We start from the raw sequence: 20722 nt of genomic DNA, 5'->3' as shown, positions 1-20722 counted from the left end.
CTTTGATTATGAGTTAAGGATCTGCTTTTATCGTGAGTACCTTTGTTTGCTGTGTTAAATGTTTTAATCTTTTATTGCTCAACAATATATTTTTGTCGATTAGAATGAATAATGAATTAAATAGTTGCATATGTGATATATCAATAAGCATAATAATATTTAGAAATATAATAAATTCGAATTGTACTACGTGAGACTTTAAGTTTACTGTCTCTAAGATACAACAAACTACTTCTATTTTATGAAACTCAACTACATGATTGGCGAATTATACCCAACTCAACGGTAGCTATGGGTTTTCTTTTTGACTACTGTCTAGATTTTATCAATTCGGTAATGTTATTATTACTCTTCATTTGTGTCTTCCTAAGAACATTATGTAGACCTTATACCTACCTATATACTGGTTCATTAAAGAGAATATTATTTATCAATACTATAAAAAATATTCGAAGGAAACTATTAAAATTTCAGTTATTTTACATCGAGGACATGTGACTTAAAATATAGTTTTTGAACAGTCGTGTTATTTTTTAAAATGTTGTTTTTAAAAATTAATAGCCTTTCTCGACAAATCATTCCAGATTCATCCATAAACATATCGACCATAGTGCATATATATTCTATAGACTTCGTTTTCAAGGATTGGACTTTTTTCACGGGGAAGCAATATGTTAAAAGTGGTTATTTTGAGATAATGTATATCGGCAAAAAACTACTGAAGCATCAACAATGGGATGATTCGAACACGTCAAAATCCCAAAACATGGCTGACATGTAAATGTGAACACATTAAACAAAGGCGATCGACATACACAATGTAGCAAACCAAATGAAATAGATAATACATCAAAACTGAAAATAAGGGAAATATGATGTCACCGAAAAACTAAAGCAATAGCAATATAAGTGAACTCCCACTAAAACTTGGAGTGACATGAGGTGCTTCAGGAGGGTAAGCATATCCTGCTCTACCAGCGGCACCCGACATATCGCAATTGAGTATCTGGTAATAATCCAGCAACAATAGTGCAGCTCTGCGATTCGCAATTCACACTAGGGCAAAATAGCTCATCTTAATTAAGTATCATGATGTAAACGTAGTATTGTGGAAAAATATCAGTGATATCACACAGCAATAAATCATGCCATAAAAATACACATCGTGCCAAAAATTAACTTGAAGATTTCAAAAGAATTGAAACGTATCGCTCTATCAACGCACTAACCCGATAGCACGACGTTTCCAAATAATAGATAAAGTGAGTTAATTGAATTGAAAATATCAAATATTTTTTTTAGCCGGACCTGCGCATGGATATTCGTGTTTCGAATATAAAACACGTTTTCAGAACATTTTATTAAAATATGTAAAGACTAAAATTCAAAATGAATGCGTTTTTAAAATGCAACACCATGGCAGTAATACATGAGCACAGTCAGTACCATAATGAAGTGTGCTCTGAATTTAAAAAAAAATGTTAAAGATCCACTTCCGGTAGAGGACAAAATTAATCTTGTATCTACAAAATTGGCCATGTTAGCTTAAATGAAAACTCGACAAACACTCAACTCTTTGGTTAATTTCAACGCACTCTCATTATAGCAGTGTGATTTATAATTGTAATAGAGAACCACAGTCAATCCTATGACCTAGCCATTTTAATTTGTGTCAACAGAGCTACTTTACTGCGGCTAGTAGGTGTCAAGTTCGGTAGGTTCTCAATCCGGTAAGACGTCGAAACTAATTAATTAGAAGATATCTTGCATCTTCTGGTACGAGAACACAATTAATTCCCCTTGGTTTTCGTTGTATAGTTCCAACTTTGGTAGTAGGTACCTTCCACATTTTTACATATTTTCACTGGAAACTTATTTGCTGAAGTTTTGCCTCTAATTGGTAGAAAATAGGTTAAAATTACATGGGATTTCTTTTTCATTAATCAATTCTGACTAAAAGTTGTGATTTGGTGAGGTGGAAGAAGGTTAAAATTTAGGACTTTTAACTCAGTTCATTTGTCATGTTTATCCCATCTCCAAATTATATGTATTAATTTCAGAAAATGATGGTAAAATTTTCTACAATTTATATATAAAATCCTGTTTGTACATATCTTTAGGCCAGAGAAGTTTTATTCAGTTTGCGCCGGTGGAATTTTTTTAATCTGCTCAAATGTGTATATTGAAATGCACTTGAAAATCAATTGCGGTCTCGTGCCTTCTGTGAGATTGAAACCTCATATCGGTCGATCAAAGCGTGAGGCATTTGTGAATAAGTTCACGTAGAACTGACTTTAGCTTGTCATGTGGCAGTGTGGTGTACAAGGTAGTAAAATCAAAAGTTAGGATACTGCTAAAAGGGGAATGTTAATGGAAGAAAGACACTCTTGTAAGTCTTTTGAATTCTTGATAATCCACGTCTGATTCACACCACTATAGAGTACGCTTTGTCATAGTATCTCTTAAGTCCGTCTTTGACTGTCGTGAGTAACAATGTAAGGAGTTTTGATAGGAGTTATGTCGTGCATTTCGCAACTCAGCAAAATACCTCTGTTCAAAGGACACTTGTGAAGCTTCAGTTGTTAAACTGGTAATATTTCTCTAGTTATCAAATGAGGTTTCGCTATAGGGACAATCAGTTGCTTTAGTTACTTTGATGTGTATGCTGAATTAGTTGGGCTTTTTTATTATCTGAAGCCTGAATTTCCTAAGTACCTTACCTAGTAAATTCTTTGATAGTTTATCTTTCTAGTGTTTTATAGTGTCTGTAGTTTTATCATTGGAGTTACTTTCACCATGAACGTGTGTATCTTTCCTTTGCTATCTTGCATTATACACACGCTTCAATTGATGCTACTGTGTATCTGTCTTTAATTCTTAATTTTATAAAAATTATTCCATCTTTTTATTGAATGTAGTACAAATAAATGGCTGTTCATGTTGTATAGTCACCTTCATAAAAAGAACGAAATAAAGCCACTCCATATATCGAAAAAGTTCGTCAACATGCATCAGTTTGCCAAATTAATAGACATTATGAAAGTTAAAATAGATTTCAAAAGCAATATTATGCAAATAGATCCTGTCATAAAGTGCATTTGGTGATTCTTGAACATTCGCTAGCCATTTACGATTAATTGATTATCTATCGATATAGATATGAGACCTTTCTTGGTCAAGCACACAAATAACGAAAACTGAATTGAAAGATGTGTTTTTTTTGTTTTTTTGTTTCGAGGAAACGTGTATCGCATCTAATTTTCAATTAAGGTTTGGTATAATATATATGTAGGTATATCTGCATTGTCTCACAAAATTTTCAAATATACGTGAGTTTAATTATGGCTTTACTTCTCTTTTTTTCCTTGTGTGTGTTTGTTCTTCTTGTAATCTTCGTACTTACTTGACTTTTGTTTCAAGTTCAATTGCAATCGACTTGTTTCGTCAGTTTAGTTCATGGACTGAGGTGACCTCCGTGCAACTCACTCATCAAATTCAATACGAATCTCAGGTAGACCTCCAATTAACGAACCAATTTGTTGAAATAAAATTAACCAAAGGTTTTTCGTATTTTGAACCACTTTATATACCTCGTTGCTCGTTGAGACAACAATATCATGATTGTTCAAGCACGCTTTCATATGATACTTACATTTATAAAGTATTTTAAATTTCAAATGAGTCAAAAATAATGAATATTTCAGCTATTTTAGTCCATTTCAGTGGGAAAATGCCACCTTTCCCATATAATAACCAGATTATTTATCACATATAAAACTGCAAGAAGACATTTTGGGTATAATGTTTAAAGATACAGATGAATCAATCATATCTGCTCATTTCAGGTACTTAGTTCACAGCTTTTGTGCGACAATAAAGGCATCGATTTCTCCTGTCGGTAATATGCAATATTTTCAAACTAGAATACTTCAAACAAGCCTTTTTCACAAGCGAGCACAAAACAACTTTAACCACATGATGATATACCTAAAGTGTATGTTAATTAAAATTTTATTTGTTCCGTATAATATGGAAGTGCGATGAATTAAAAAAATAGATTTCTGTCTCAATGATGTATGGAAAGTGACAAAGAAACACAAAAATGATCAAGTTTATTGTTTGGATTAAAAAAAATAAATAAGCTTTTCATTCAGTCAATTAAAAAGCAATGCAGGCGTTAAAATTGATAGAGAACTCTTTATTGTCGTGGATAAATCAAAATGTTGTCATACCTAAAGATTAGTCTTTTAAAGAAAATAATTGAAAAAAAAACATTTTAAGAAAGATTTTTGTACAAATAAATTAAGCGTTTCTTATCTTAGAAGACAAATATTATATTTTCCATGAAAATGGGTAGCCCTAACATTTCTGAACCAACTGCCGTGTTTGTATCACAATCATTTGTCATAGGTGTTTACTTTAAGACTATCAACAAGAAAGTTAGCATATATAATTATGGTAGAAAACAAATCAAATAACTGACAAAACTGCTGAAATATTGGAAAATTGAAAATTTTCCTTTAATGTTTTGTAATCGTTATTTCACTGACATCTTTCGTGGTAGATACGTGTACGTTTGATATATAGCAATTTCTTTGATTGTATAAATTTAATTTGGATGTTTTGTATTTGGAATAATTACCAAATGCAGATGTGACTTCCAAAAATCCGAAAAATTTTCCTTTTTATTATAAAGTGATCATTGTCACATCAAGTCTGAGCTTGAAGCACATAAAATAGACAGATATGTTGCATACATTTGTATTTACAGTTAGAATGTTCAAAATGTCTTTTTTTTTTGCCATGTTTATATGCTAAAAAGCAAGCTTTTTCGTTCATTTTGGGGGCATTTTAGGGGTAAAGAGTGTCAATTTTTCACATAAATATACTTTGTTTTTGCACCGGCTGATAGAGCGGCGAACAGCGTGGCTATTATATGACATAATTATTATACAATTACTTCGTAACAAAATAACTTTCTCAAGTACTTTCCAATTCATGAATACTACAGAAAGTGAAATAAATAGAGAACATCATAAATCAAATGCACCGATCATGTGACCGTTCCAACCTTATACGGATACCAAAACTTCATTAAGGCTAAAAACCACTAATTCCACTTCCCATAGGCTTCTATGCTAATTTCACAATATTCAATGGCTTCTCTGGACTTTACCTTAACTTTAACCTGCAGATGACTATATATCAGCATGATTCTACATATGTCAGCTCACAATCCTCAGAATGGCATGTGGGGTTAGCAGACTTGCAGTGCAGTACTGGTCACCGGAAGTGAAGGGTCTATAAATAGCATGGGAAATCCCAGTGTTTTCACAAGATAGGGGTATATTTAAAAATCATTATGGAGATTAGGCTTCACATCACAAGAAGCAAAATGCACCTATAAAATGTACAGAAATGTTTTTCCTTTCAGAAACTCTTTAAATTTTTAAAATAAGATGAGAACTTTTTTCACAGCACTAAGAGGAACAGGGGTAATTTCTGCGTAGGACTATTTTTGCGTACGTTCCAAATGCTCATTGGTTGAATTGGTGGTCTGTAACCTAAATTAAAGCTGTTCAAATCCGGTTTTATTTAAGTCCTCCAGCAAGTGTTATATTGCCATATTTAATGGTCCTTTGGTAAGTCTGGCTCTCAGTTCATTTATGACTTCAATGCTTTTTTTCGAAGATTTTAGACGGGATAATTACACTGGACATATTTAGATATGATCAATGCATTTTTAATTGACAATGTTTATATTCGTATTGGTTATACTCTATACAGACAGGTTGTTGGTATTCCAATGGGATTAATTGTGCTCCTCTCATAGCCGATTTGTTCCTCTATTGTTACGATTTACATTTCATTTAAAAAATGATCTGATGCGTGATTTAGGTATTTTGATGATATTTTGGTCGGAAATCATTAACTTCGAAAATTATGTTCAAGATTTCTACCCAAAATAACTTAAGTTGACCAAGTAAAACATAAACAGTTATCATACACCTTTTCTTGATTTAGATACAGCATTATAAAATGACAGCCTTCACAAAAAGAAATATGACATAAGAGACTATTTTGATTTCGCTGTTGTTAATTTTCCATTCCTAGATGGTGATATTACCGAAGCGTCCTCGTACATTATTTACATTTCACAACTGGCCAGTTTTGCTCGTATTTATAATAAAGTGTCCGATTTTAATATACGCAACCGATTCCTCCCAGGGGTACCAATTTCACAAACTACCAGTTTCTTTTTCACCTTGACAAAAGTTTGATACAAAAGTATGATAGCGCTTGCAGGTTCTTAATTTAAAATTGTGTTGCTTACCAAGGTTTTTTTATGGATATATAGTCTGTAAAGCACATTATTTCAAACAAAATGTGAAGGAGATGTTGGTCATCAATGTGTTTTCGTGTCGTTACTTGACTTTTTAGTTTAGTTTAAAGAAGTTCCATTGTACTTTTACGGAGGATTTTATTACTTTTGTTGTCGGAGCCTTTCAGAACTTACTTAAAAGTGTGTTTACACTTATTGAAGACCTTTTGGTGATCTCGGTAGGTACTTAATATTTTAACGGTTATACGATGGTGCTTAAACTTAAAAAAAAGATGTTACTTCATCTTTCTAAAAGTTGTTGCCGCAGCATACTTATATCTACACATGTTTAGATTTTCATTTTCGATATCGCATGGTGACTTAATCAATATTAATTCTAAATCACAAAAACACTATGGTACCAGCCATTTTGTTATCGGAGGGGGTTATGGATTTTCTTAACTTATCCCATTTTTTTTTATTCAGCCATTTTTATTATAATTTAAAAAATCACTCCAGCTGCTCCTTCATGGCCTTGCTCTCAGCGTTTTATCAAATTATGCAGCCCGGCTGGTATAAAAACTGTAATCGAGCTGTATATTTGATAGTGGGAGCAGGGACAATATAATAGAAACAATAATGGGAATAAATCACGGAACTATATTTACGCTATTTCCGATGTCGGTTTATTTCCAGAGTTATTGCCCTTATAAAGATGCAAGATGTTCCTCAAGTTCTATGAAAATTTGTAAACTAGAGAAAATGACACCATGCATTTTGAATCAAGGCAGGAGAGCTCTTCAAAAAAATGTTACTTCAACCCTTTTCAAACGTTTTAGTCGTGGATTCAAGGTAAACATTACCTGGTTCTTTGACAGATTGTCTCTAGGATTTGGCCTTTGTAACATTTAAACAAATCTCAAACCAACATTTTTATTCATGATTTGCGTATTGGTGTTGGTATCAGTCTTGTTTCGAATATTCATGGTTGTACTTCAAAGTATTTAGACTAAAAAATATTCTCATTTTTTATGTGATGTCACAAAAAAATGTTTGTCCTGTCGAGATTTCAGATTTATCTCTAATTTAATTTAAAATATCTATTTATCAAATTGTAGCAAAAAAAAATAAAAGCTTTAAGAATATTTTTGACAGACTTTTAATTAAATTAAGATATTTTATGTTTTATTACCATACCCCCGTAAAAAAAAATGCACAAATCATGCAACAGAAAGAGCCCATCCTGTCAAGATTTTTTCCTTTAACCTTCTCATAAATTAAATATTTTTATATCAAAATATACCATTTGATATAGGCTTTAAGAACTTGTAAATATTTTTTGACGGATATTTATGATCTAGAAAAAAAATAACTTGGTTTGTTTCACCATCCTATACCAAATTGAAAATTTCCTGTTGCAAAAAGTTCATCCAGTCAAGATTTTGAGTTTATTTTTTAATATATTTCAACAAAATGTATATCAAAATATTGCAAAAAAGTTTAGATTTAAGAATATGTTAAGGATTTTTGGCAGACTTTAAGTAGTTTTCAAGTATCTGGTCTTTCGTTACTGTACCCATATATAAATTGACACCAGTCACTGAACAAAATAAGTCTGTCCTATCAAATTTTCACTTTAACATATTCTTTTATTAGCTCACCTGGCCATGTGAGCTATTGCCATCACTTGGTGTCTGTCGTCGTCGTTAACAATTTTTCAAAACTCTTCTCCTCTGACACTACTTGACCAATTTGAACAAAATTTGGTATGAATGTTCCTTGGGGTATCTTGCTTAGAATTGATGTGGGTTTTTTGATCTGTCGAAAAACATGGCCGCCATTACTAAAATTAGAACATAGGGGTCAGACAGTAGTTTTTTGCATATATCTCCAAAACCATTAGGTTTAGCTAAATTCTGACGAGGCAGATGTGTTCAGCATGATGAGATCTATCAGCGTTTAAATTTTCATTTAAATTTGTTATGGTCTCACTAACCACTTTTAATGTTTCCATTACTTTACATGTTAAAAAAGTAATTTTCAAAGTCTCACTGTGAATTCCCAGGACAAATGACATCTTAAAGTTGCATACCGTTGCGAAGCTTGGAAAATAAGGCTTCCAAAATCATTATGCTAATGATACGATGATTGTAGAAATTCTTCACAAAATTTACTTGAATAAAAATTACTGAAAATTCACATTTTTACCTGTTCTGCTAACTGACAGCATGGAGGCAAATTACTCACACATGTAAACAATATTCATACACTTTTGTAGTTAATTACATATATGATTTTGAAGTACACATTCTCAGCTTTATTTTGACTACTTTTAATCATAATACACACAAATAATGCACTTACAATGCATATGTCTTGGTTCAGTGTGTTTTTGGTACTACATAGGGGGGTGGCCATTTGACCCGGAAGTGGTTAGTGAGATCTATGCCATGTTGGAGTTATTGCTCTTTTTCAATGTTTTTGCTATTTTTAATGTTATTTCTTTCAAAAATCCTCTCCTCTGACACTACTTGACCAATTGAAACCAAACTTGGTATGAACGTTCCTTGGGGTATTTTGCATAGAACTGATATGGGGATTTTTGATCCATCGAAAAACATGGCTGCTGTTACTATAAATAGAACATAGGGGTCAAGCAGTAGTTTTTTGCATACATCTTCATAAGTGTTAGGTTTAGCTAAATTCTGACGAGGCAAAAGTGTTCAGCATGATGAGATCTATCAGCGGTCAAATTTTTATTTAAATTTGTTAAGCCATGTTGGAGTTATTGCCCTTTTTCAATGTTTCTTGCTATTTTTAATATTATTTCTTTCAAAAATCCTCTCCTCTGACGCTACTAGACCAATTGAAACCAAATTCAGTACAAATTTTCTTAGGGGTATATTCCATAGAACTGATGTGGGGATTTATTATCCATAAAAAAAAATGGCCACTGTTACTGAAAATAGAACATAGGGTTAGACAGTAGTTTTTTGCGCATATCCCCAAAACCGTTAGGGTAAGCCAAATTCTTTCAATAGCTGAAATGATTCTTATTATTAGGACTACAAAAGTCTTCAGTTATAAAATTTGTCAGACAACTCCTTTTAAGTGTTATTGCCCTTGAAAGGGGAAAATGACAGGGTTTTGATTTTTTTTTTAAGTTTTCAGCCAATATCATGAAAACTATGATAGATAGAAAGAAACTTCCAATTGCTGAAATGATCCTAAAAATAAGTCCTACCAAAGTCTTCTGGAGTTAAAACAGTTGGACAATTGCTTGAATTTATTGCTCTTGGAAAACAAAATTCAACCAGGTGAGCAATTCAGGCTCCTGGTAGCCTCATGTTCTTCTTCAGAAATCATTTTAAATTTTTGAATTCCATTAAGTACAAGTTACAGGCAAAAATGTTTCTGAAAATGCTTGTCCTGTTTTTAGACTAACCTTATACAATGTATGTTAACCATAGGTACCTATGAAGCCTAATCTTGCTACCCTTCCTAGACTTTGAAGTGCCCACATGCTGGAGGAAGAGAAAAGTTAACTTCTTTTTACCCTTGTCCAGTCTTTGATTGATTGATTGATTGTTGGAGTACAATGCCCAAGCAGCAATATTTCAGCCATATTCTTGCAATGAACATGAAATGGGCGATAAAATTGTCCAGTTTTCTTTTTCTTTTTTTTTTTGTAAATGATTACCATTTTTCGTGCAAAGTACTTGTAGAGGGAAAATATTAAGTTGTGCCATCAGGTGGGAATTGGGATACATTTGTACAAAAATAACTTTTTGCCAAATTGTGTACTCATTATACAAGGCCCGATTTGATCCCGACAAGATAACATTCAAAACTGAAACTGAATTATAGTAGACTAGAAAAATCCTTGGAACTTGTCGTAATCTCTTCTATTAACTATTTATACATTGTAGTATACATGTAGGACAGACAATGTACATGTATGTAGAATGAAGGTATTTCGATTTATGCAATTCATTTTGTGCATGCCCTATACATCTTCATGTATGTAACTATATATGGTACATTTGTTATACATTTTATTTTCCAGTGACGGTTGTTTCATTTATCACCAGCATGACATCAGTTTAACCTGCTGCAGAATTGTTTCTCACCCTAAATGACCATTATTTTTTATTTATGAATAAAATGATAAAACAAAAATAAGCAGTTCCAGGGATTCAAAATTATGTTCAAGTTTGGCATTTACCAGACATACATTGTAACATTCTATTATCAGTTTTATGTTTGTTACAAATTTGGTTTAATAAAGGAAAACAATGCTTGCTTGGGATAAGAAAATTATGCACTTTAATCAGAACACACTCTGGATGATCATTGTTTTTTACCTAGTGTGCATACATTTATCAAATACTGTTTTGTCTTGTAGATAGGAGAAACTTTACCCTCAGTATGTCTGTATGAAGATTCTCCTGAAAATGAAGTAAATCCTCATGAGCTATTTAAAGGAAAAAGAGGCATTTTGTTTTCTGTTGTAGGGGCTTTTACTCCAGGATGTACACAGGTAGTAATTTACATCCATTAATAGTCAGTTCTCATTAGGAAACTTGAAGACTGTCAATAGGGTCAAAAGTAGTAATGGAAATTTTCCTCATATTGTTGATTTATAATATTGATACATGTACATGTTACATCAGAAGAATGAGGAGTTTGTTAGAATTAAGGCAGTGCTTAGTGCCCTATAAATTTTAGATAATGGAGTGCAAACTATTGTAGCATTGCTCATCAGACTTTTCCCGACATTAAGCCGATCATGTATAGGAACAAAATGATAATTCAGATACTAGTAGCACAGTGCTGAAAGTTATATTGCTGCAAAAATATGCAACAGGACACCAAATTTTATGGTATATGACGAGTAAGAAAATTTCCTATCTAAATTATTGTAAAACAAAAATTATCATTTTCTGAAATACGTTGATAAATGATTTGTGGTATCAAATTATATCAACTTTGTATAGGCTGATGTTTAAACTTCATGGTTTGAAATTAGCAGGGTCCCACTTGCCAATGACTCCTAAAATTTGGTGTGGGCCACTAAAATTTCTTCTGTGGTTGTAAAGATCTATACACATTGGCTTCCAAAATTTTATCAGTGGGCTACCAAGCCAAAATTTTAGGTTTAAACCCTGAACTTCATATAGGAAATGCATTGAAAATTAATTAATTTAAGCATTGTTTTTTTTTTAGTCTCACATTCCTGAATACCTAGATAATTATGAAAAATTTAAGGTATGTATGCATTTTGGATTATGATAAAAATGATATCTGATGTATCAAAGTGATAAAATGACAAAGAAATTAATTTGACAGTAACATGTTTATTTACTGAACTCCTAAGTATATTACTGGATAGTAAGTACATTTTGCAATGATTTAATTTGAAGTGTAAAAAGTCTTCTGGTTGGTTAGTTTCAATTGGGCAAACCAGGTTATTTATATAACCTGCTTTAGTACTGTGACATCATTTATGTTGATGGGTCCACAATATGACACTCCAAGATTCCAAATAAACCAAAGAAAATTATGGTTTTTTTTATTACAAATCAATTCTAAAAATTTGGACTGGAAAACATCAGTAATTGAATTACCATATTCGAAATTTTTTCTAATTTTTGAACAGATTATACGAAATAAGTTCTCAGTTAGCTATTCGAGATATGAATCTTGTAGATAATGGTATTTAACATTTCAGGATGAAGGGTTTGATCTGATATGTTGTGTTGCTGTCAATGATCCTTTTGTCATGTCAGCTTGGGGTCGGCAGGTCAATGCTGCTGGAAAGGTATTTAACTTTGTACACTCTCAACTAATGTGACTTTTATATGCAGAGACTGTAATATTTATGCTCCATGTTAATCTGTATATTGCTAAAAAAATATTTTCTTAACTGAAACTCTAATTTTCTTTGAATTATATTTTTTAACTTCCATTTAATAATGGGATAATTAATTGGAAAGAGTGAATAACCGAAACACGGGTGCCAAAGAACGCCTTGATTTAACGAGTGTGCAGATTTTGTTCTGTGCACAAGATCTTAATGTGTTCTTGGCACGAGTGATCATATTTTGGTTATTCAAGATAACCATTTAATTATCCTATTTATTATATAGATTTCCTCCATTATTCATTTCTATTTACCACATGAATTGTAAATTTTGTATACGGCAGATTGATATTTGTGTTGCGATGTTTTGTCTGGAGAAAGTCCAAGAGAGACATGACAGAATTTATAACATAGTGTAAATTATCAAATTTTTTTACACAGGAAACATTCGGTATATCACTACTATCTATATAATAAGGAATTATATTACAAGGAATGACTGTTATTTTTTTTTTTGGGGGGGGTATAAAATTAAAATATATGTTCAAATAATTTCAGGTTTTGTAGTATTTTCCTGTCTGAATATTCAGTAACATGATTTGTTCTTTTTGTTATATCAATTTCATATTTATTTCCCCTGCAAACAAAGTTTGGGGGTATACTGGTATAGGTTTCACCCTGTCTATCTGCAGCTATTTTCTAAACAGCTTGCAGCATTGTTATGATACTTTTGCGGGATGTAATATAACCACATGGAAATGTGCATACTGTCAGGAATTTAAGTTCAGGCAAACATTGTACAAATGATGGTTAATCGACTTTAGCATTTTTCAGCAATATTTGGTCTGATGCATTTTCTGCATTTCCTCCTCAATGACTTGCAGGACTGTTATGAAACATAGTGGCATGTTAAATTACCATATTGGGATGTGCATATTGTCTGGAATACGTGTTTAAGCAAAAATTGTAGAAATGACGGCTGTTGGACTGAGGCATTTTTCAGCAAAACTTGGTCTTATGCATTGTCCGCAACTCCTCCTCAACAAATTGTAGGATTGTTATTAAACTTTATGGTGTATTAAATTTCCATATTGGGATGTGCATATTGTCAGGAATTTACATTTATGCAAAAATTGTAGAAGTGATGGCTGTTTGAATTAAGGCATTTTTCAGTAAAAGTTGGTCTGATGCGTTGTCCACAACTCCTCCTTCAGAACTTGCAGGGTTGTAATGAAAGTCAATAGAGAGTTAGATTATCATATGAAGATTTGCATATCGTTAGAAAGTTTGGACAGAAAATGTAGAAATAATGCTGTGGACTTAAACCATACCCGAGTCATCTAAAATGATGGATTTAGAGGTTGTTACTGGAACCATTTAGGATTAAGGCCCCAAAAACTGTCAAATTCTTATTCTGTGTCTAATGTCATATCACAATCAAAATTCAGACAACCAGGATATCAAATTTGAACCGCCTTGGTGGTCTTGGTGGCATGCTTACTTACCTCAATAGTGGGTTTGATGCCAGCCGAGTCCTGTCAGAGACTTCAAAATTGGTAGAATATTAAGAGATATAGTAAAGACTGGTCCGCTGAGAGTCAGAATAATGTGTTTATGTGTAATGGCATGCCTACCTGCAGGCTGTTACTTCTGTGAGCCAGCACAATAAAAATCTGACTTAGTGTGTTAGACTAGTACAAAGCAGGGTCTGTTTGGTTGGTCAGTCATTCTCATCCTGACAGATATAAACTATCTACAATAGGACATTTAACCATAATCAATCCATCAATATATCAAATTTGAATTTTATGTCCATATGTGCCCAAACATTTCAGGGTTAAACTTCTGCAATGGTATCCATTTGAATCCTTCAAAGCATGTTATTGTATGTATCAGTGTCTTCTAAACCATTGAAATATTGCATTAAATTTAGATTTTGTTGTGTTGATCTACATTGTTATTTTGAGGAAGTCGTGCATTATAGTTGTTTAAAGTTCCAAAATATCAATTTTTATTATCATCATTTTTCTCACACTTCATTCGCTTTTGACATATAATGCCTCAAAAAGTTTTCTTTATTTTTATCATAGATAAGAATGCTTGCGGACCCCAGAGCAGAATTTACAAAAGCAATGCAGATGGATCTGGACAGCAGGAAACTCCTAGGAAACACTAGATCTAAAAGGTTCATATCTTAATCTTTCCTAGATAACTGTAATATAACTGTCACAAAAATGTTGTCATACTGGTGCAATCAATTGGGTTGAGTAGTTCCAATTATGTTATGATGTTTTTTTCCGTAGCTGATGTTGGTTCTGATGTGGTCAATTAGGATCTGTGGGATAATTTGGGTCACTTGTATTAAATGTTACTACAAGAAAATAACAAATTTGAACTTACCTATAAGGAACAAGTTTTGAAACTAAATAGTACTGACTGACTCCCCATAAACAAAGAATGAAGGTTGCTGAACTTGGACATTTTTCAGCAAAACTTGGTCTCATGCGTTGTCTGCAACTCCTCCTCAATAATTTGCAGGATTATTATGAAACGTATGGGTGTTAAATTACCATACTTGGATGTGCATGTTGTCAGGAATTTGTTTAAAGTAAATTTGCAGTCACATTCTCTCAAATTGTGTTTTCAACAAGAACAAAAATAGTACTGACTGTGGTTCGAGTTGAGTGTTTTAGAAAGGCAGCAAAATTGTGTGTCAAAAGTGCTTAGTATATTCCCCATAAAAATGGTTTCCAATATGAATCATTTGTCCACATTGGTCCCCAACTGAACAAGGTTCAACAGGCTGCAGGTGATATTAGTCCCGTTAGGAGCAATGTATAGTTGGAACAAGTATTGTCATAAAACTACACTGTAAATAATACTATATGTTGTACTTGCCTGTATGGATCAAGTTTTGTCATGAAATTAGATAATACTTATATATTGTACTTGCCTGTATGGATCAAGTTTTGTCATGAAATTAGATAATACTTATATATTGTACTTGCCTGTATGGAACAAGTTTTGTCATGAAATTAAATAATACTTATATGTTGCATACCTACCAAATGTCACTTTTTGTGTAGGATTTCACCCATGAGAGCTCCAAAATATTTATTTCAAAGAGCAATATTGACCACTATTATATCCAAAGATTCAAATAAGTTGTGTATGAGATTTGTTTTTGTCATATTTAAAAAAAAAGCAGAAAACAACACATTGATGAATCAAAGCCCGTGAAATTGTTTCATTGGTTTCCGAGGACTATATCACATGTAAAAACCCCATGAGCATTCTCAAAAGTAGGCAGATATAATGTTGTACTAACCTGTGATGAACAAGTATTGACATGAAACTAAATAGTTCTTACACATAAAAACCACTTTGTTCTGTTTCGCTACACTAGCTTCAGATTTTTTTTATATTGTTGATGAAATATGGCTTCATCTGTTTGTAACTAGTTTGTTAAACTTAAAATGTGAATATATCATCAAATACATGCTATTTAAATCAGTTACTTTTCCTGTGATAATTTTCATTGCCTTTTCACATTCTGGTATGTAACTTATTACAAAATTTTTCATTGCAGATATTGTCTACTCATTGAAGACGGCACTATAAAAAGTATTATGACTGAACCAAACCACACAGGACTTGCTTGTTTACTCTGCATCAAAAACTTTTCAAAAGGGAAATTTGTGAACCCAGAAAAGTTGGCGCCAAGATAGTATATGTGTTCTTTACAATTGTAATAGTGTGGATTTGCATTCAGAAACTGCTCTGACAATATATTTTGATATTCTGATTTGTGTGGAGGACTTCAGAATGTTATTATTTTGTGCCCCATGTTTTGATATTTTTCTCTGATTATTGTAGATGGATCCTACAGTTAGGCTTTTGTATAATGAGATATAAAAGGATGTTTTGAAACAGGACCTAGACATTTGAAATAAAATGGTGATTTTATTGTTTGATTACATTAATCACTGGATAGATCAATTTTTTTAATATGTACATAAATTTCAGGCCCAAAAAGACAGAAACAGGCAGTAATTTAATTGTATTTCTCACACTTTCCCTCATCACTCAGTTTTTTTCTTTTTTTTAAAAATCCCTACAGTTGATAATTTTGTCCTTGTTCTTGTACTATCATTATATCCTTGTAAAAAAACCTGCATTCAATTTGCAGCCATGTGCCTGGTATAATATATTAAATATGTATTTAAAATTACATATATGATAGCTTGACCAGTGAAAACACTTTCAGAAAGTCAAATTTGTAGCATAAAATTTCAATGTAAACTACATAGTCGGAACTTTGGTACTACATTTTTTTTTTAGTTTTGACACATAAAAGATTTTTTTCACGACAAAGACCATATACAATATTAATTTGCAAACAAGAAATAATAGAAACTATAGTCTGTAGAATAATTCATCAATAGTGAAGTGCAATTTCTTAATTCTATAACATGTAATAAAAACTCTGTGACATTCATGTATATTGTCATGACATGCTTAGTTTGTTTTATCTAATGAGAAATCTCTCCTTGTGAAACACAAAAGCCAAATGTGTCATTTCCAAGAAGATGGTAAATATAAGCTTCATTTCTACAATTCTGAAATCCTGGTGTAGAAAGTTACTTTAAAAAGATACTTTAAATGAGTCAGCATACCTTTAGTACTTTTTATACAACCACAAAAAAATGTATTACTTTGTCATCGTTTGCTTCCATTGACTTTTGTTTATATACAACAACTTAAGTAAAACTTTTTAAATCTTTTTTTATATTCCCTGCAAACAAATTTTTGGGGTTATATAGGATTCATCCTGTCAGTCTGCCCGTCCAAACTATTTTCAAAGCAGCTTGCAACATTGTTATGAATGATTTGTGGGATGTAATATAAACATATGGAGATGTGCTTAATGTAAGGAATTTATGTTTAAGACATTACGTTGTCTGCAACTCCTCCTCTACAACTTGCAGGATTGTTATGAAACTAAGGGGTGTTAAATTACCATACAAGGATGTGCATTTTGTTAAGAATTCTTGCTTAAAGTAAATTTGCAGTCACATTTTGTCAATGTATCTTGTCACCAACACCAAAAAAATAGTTCTGAATGTGGTTTGAGTCAGGTGTTTTAGAAATGGCAGCAAAATTGTGTGTCAAAAGTGCTTAGTTTATCCCATATAAATTGTTTCTAATATGAATCATTTGTCCACATTGGTCCTCCAATGAACAGTGTTCAACTGGCTGCATTGGGTATTAGTTCTATTAGGGGCAAAGTCAAGTTTAATTTCAACACATTATTCCTAGAGCCATGGTGGAGTCTTATAGTGTTAAGAGGGTTTTGTCCCACCCTTTGAAAGTAAGGGGGAAAATAAGTGTTATCATAAGAATTAGTGTAAATCTGATTTTGATGATTCAGATGGCAATGTTCTCTTTTTGTTTTAATCTTTTAAATTCTGTTTTAAAGGTTTTTACAAGATGACGTATCTTTCATTGTTTTCGAGTTGAAAAAGGGGTATGTACATGTATACTAAATTGGGCAAAATAAAATCTTTTTTTTTTTTTAGCTTATTTAGCATTCTTCGTCATAGTCCATCGCCATTAACAATTCTTCTCTGACATTACTGGACCAATTAGAACAAGACTTGGACCAAATTTGGACACGAGTGGGGGTGGTTACATTGTTCAGCATGACGAGATCTATCTGTGGTCAAATTTTCTTGTAAATCTGCTAGGCCGTGATGAGTTGGTGCCCTTTTTTTGTGTTTCTTTATTTGGCTATTGTTAACATTATTACTTTTTTAAAAACTTTCCACTCAGAAACTGCTGGTTAAAATTCAATGAAAGTTGATATGATTGTTCCTTAAGTATGAGTGTCAGTGATATTTATCCAAGAAAAAACATGGCTGCTTTAACAAAAATTAGAATGTGGCTAACTAATTTAGTGTCTTTAGAGTCTTTAGTTTAATTTAAGTATGATTGGTATTTTTTTCTTGGATTAAAAATTCCTGCCCACACTTTTCAATCAGATTTCAGATATTTCTTACAATTTTCAAGTTATAAGGGCCAAAGGTGCCCAAGCTCTATAAACCTTTTTTTTTTAAATTTTGATAAAAATCATACGATTTCTCAAAATCATCCTGCCTTCATTTTTTAAATTTCAGATATCTTTTAAGGTTTTTGAGTTATAAGGGGCCAAAGTGTGTCGGGTTGAAAAAATATCTTAAGTTTTTATACTACTGCAAAAAATGTGTATGTATAATGGTATTATCTTGTTGTGTTCGAAGGTGTCCATTAACTTTCGTTTACATACGATTACTAGAGTAAAATTTCTCCAATCTTTTTGAAATTTTAACACATTGTTCTTAGGGAAATGGCATGCAGAAGGTCCTATAGTTCTTTTTTGTTTTTTTGTTTTTTTTTGCCCCAACCCTTTGAAAATAAGGGCAAAAAGTAAACCAGGTGTTGTCATTAGAATAGTTGATTGTTAATCCGATTTTGATGATTCAGATGCAGTGTGTTTCTTTTGAAATTTGTTTACAGGCTTATCTTAAACAGTTATAGCAGTAATCAAAAGAATGTAATCCATTAAAACATAAAGTAAATAAAATCATACATAAAAAGTAACAAAAGCAAATGAGCAACTCAGACTCCACTAAAAACTGGGAGCATGGACCAGGTGCATATGTAGGGTAAGCGGGCCTCTGCTTTTCAAGAAACACCCAACGAGTTGCTCATAAAAAGTCAAGTCTGGGGTAGACAAACAAGGAAAGGAAAACTATGGCTGGTTGAATAAATCAGTTTTCATTGTGCAGATGGGTACACCATAAAGATCCACAAGTTCATGATGCCGACCATAAAATTTCTGTAGTGATGACTTCAGTCTTGTAGCGACATAACCCTGTTCCAGAAGCCTATTTTTTAGTTCTAGCACAATACAAAAAGTCTGCGTAGTTTCGGCAAGCTCTGGCATAATGTATGAGTTGTGATATGAAAACTCCATAAGCAGGTGCTGAAGGGATGTTGCCACAGATGAAAGGAAAGTTGACAATTCTGAATGAAAAGTCACCACATTTGTTGTAAAGTTTGGTCAATAGTTTTCCTTGACCATCTAAGTGTAGGTCAAAATATGAGTTTGACTTCACAGTGTCTGTATTATCCTTTATCTCAAGTTCTTTGGGGTAGATGCCATGTATCAAATCCCTGAAATCAGAATTGTTTAAAGATTGTTTGTTTGTTGGGGTTTAGCGTCCAAGCAGCAATATTTCAGCTATATTCAGACGATGAACATGAAATGGATGATAAAATGAACATGAAATGATGATGAAATGAAAAAAAAAGGATGGGCACAAGGATTATAGGGTCGACAAATTTTGATTGCCACTAGAAAAAGGGGGGATGGGTAAGGTCGGGCAATTTAGCCTCCTGTGGCGGAGCGCAAAGGTTCCTACTCCTAACGAATACCACAGCAGGGTTCTTTAACGTGCGAGAAACATGACATCTTTCCCAACACTGTGCACCACTATGGTTTGTGGTCAGGTTTTCCATATTATAGCTTGACAACCACAGCATGTAACATGCCAGGGGTACCCCATTCCACCACCTGGGGCACACATCCCAGTTGCTCTGTAGGCAGAGCGCCTAGGCCCCGGCTAGGTTTCTGAGCACTATTTAGTCGCCTTTCACAACAAGCTTAGCACTGCCGCAGGCCTATTCTTTAAACACCCGGACCTGCGCGGGGCAATTGTTTAAAGATAATACATCATCTGTATAGTGGAAACTGAGATTAAAGGATCTAGCTATCTACAGCCAAACAATATTCACTCTTTCGGATCAGAACAGCTATAAAGTCAGCCTCATACGAGTGAAGGAATAGGTCAGCAAGTAAAGAAGCACAATTTGTTCCCATTGGAATGCCGACCTTTTTTTAAAAAACATGTCCACCACACTAGGCAAATATGTTGTCAATTAAAAATTCCTGCATTTTGTAAGCATCTTACTCTGTATATTGGAAGATGATTTGGAATTACTTCTTAAAAGTATGAGAAATCTCAACCAAGAACTATATATTTGCGTATCTAGGTGTACCATCTAGTACAATGTATAATGTTTTTAAAGTCGGGATTTTAACTGAGTATGGGGAATAGAAGTATACAGCGTTGAAAAATCATATGTTTTAATGCTATTATATTCAGATTAAAGTCTTGAACTGATGGAACGGAATTCCAAGCTTTTACGTTGTAGGAGTAAGCATGTAGCATGACAGGAGCACCCCATTTCACCACCTGGGGCACACAACCCAGTTGCTCTGTGGGATGAGGCCCTAGCCCAAGGACAGTGTTCTGAGCACTAATTTTTCGCCTTTTACGAAAAGCGTAGCGCTGCTGCGGGCTTACATTTCTCTTGACACTCGGACCCGCACGGGGTCCGTGACTGGAGTCCCAGTTACTCATATACTTTTGTTGCTTTGTACGTATCATTTTAGTTATTTTGATGGATTTTGTTGTGTTAGTCTGTTTTCCTTG

At 33.0% G+C, this 20722-nt stretch overlaps 1 protein-coding gene across 1 annotated transcript; it reads left to right on the top strand.

Annotated features, from left to right (window-relative positions):
- The first annotated feature begins 7000 nt into the window (after nt 1-7000).
- Nucleotides 7001-16683, top strand: LOC148624178 (peroxiredoxin-5, mitochondrial-like). The gene is made up of 6 exons (XM_088571012.1): nt 7001-7174; nt 10728-10862; nt 11549-11590; nt 12054-12143; nt 14276-14370; nt 15775-16683. The coding sequence occupies exons 1-6, from the start codon at nt 7001-7003 to the stop codon at nt 15911-15913; spliced, it is 675 nt and encodes a 224-aa protein (XP_088427138.1). The 3' UTR covers nt 15914-16683.
- Nucleotides 16684-20722: the final 4039 nt, after the last annotated feature.

The sequence above is a fragment of the Perna viridis genome, chromosome 2 (genome assembly GCF_037379345.1).
Source record: "Perna viridis isolate PV_CMFRI_1.1 ecotype Kerala chromosome 2, ASM3737934v1, whole genome shotgun sequence".
Lineage (NCBI taxonomy): Eukaryota > Metazoa > Mollusca > Bivalvia > Mytilida > Mytilidae > Perna > Perna viridis.
Note: the sequence above shows the minus strand (reverse complement) of the source record. Positions and strands in the feature narration are given on the sequence as shown.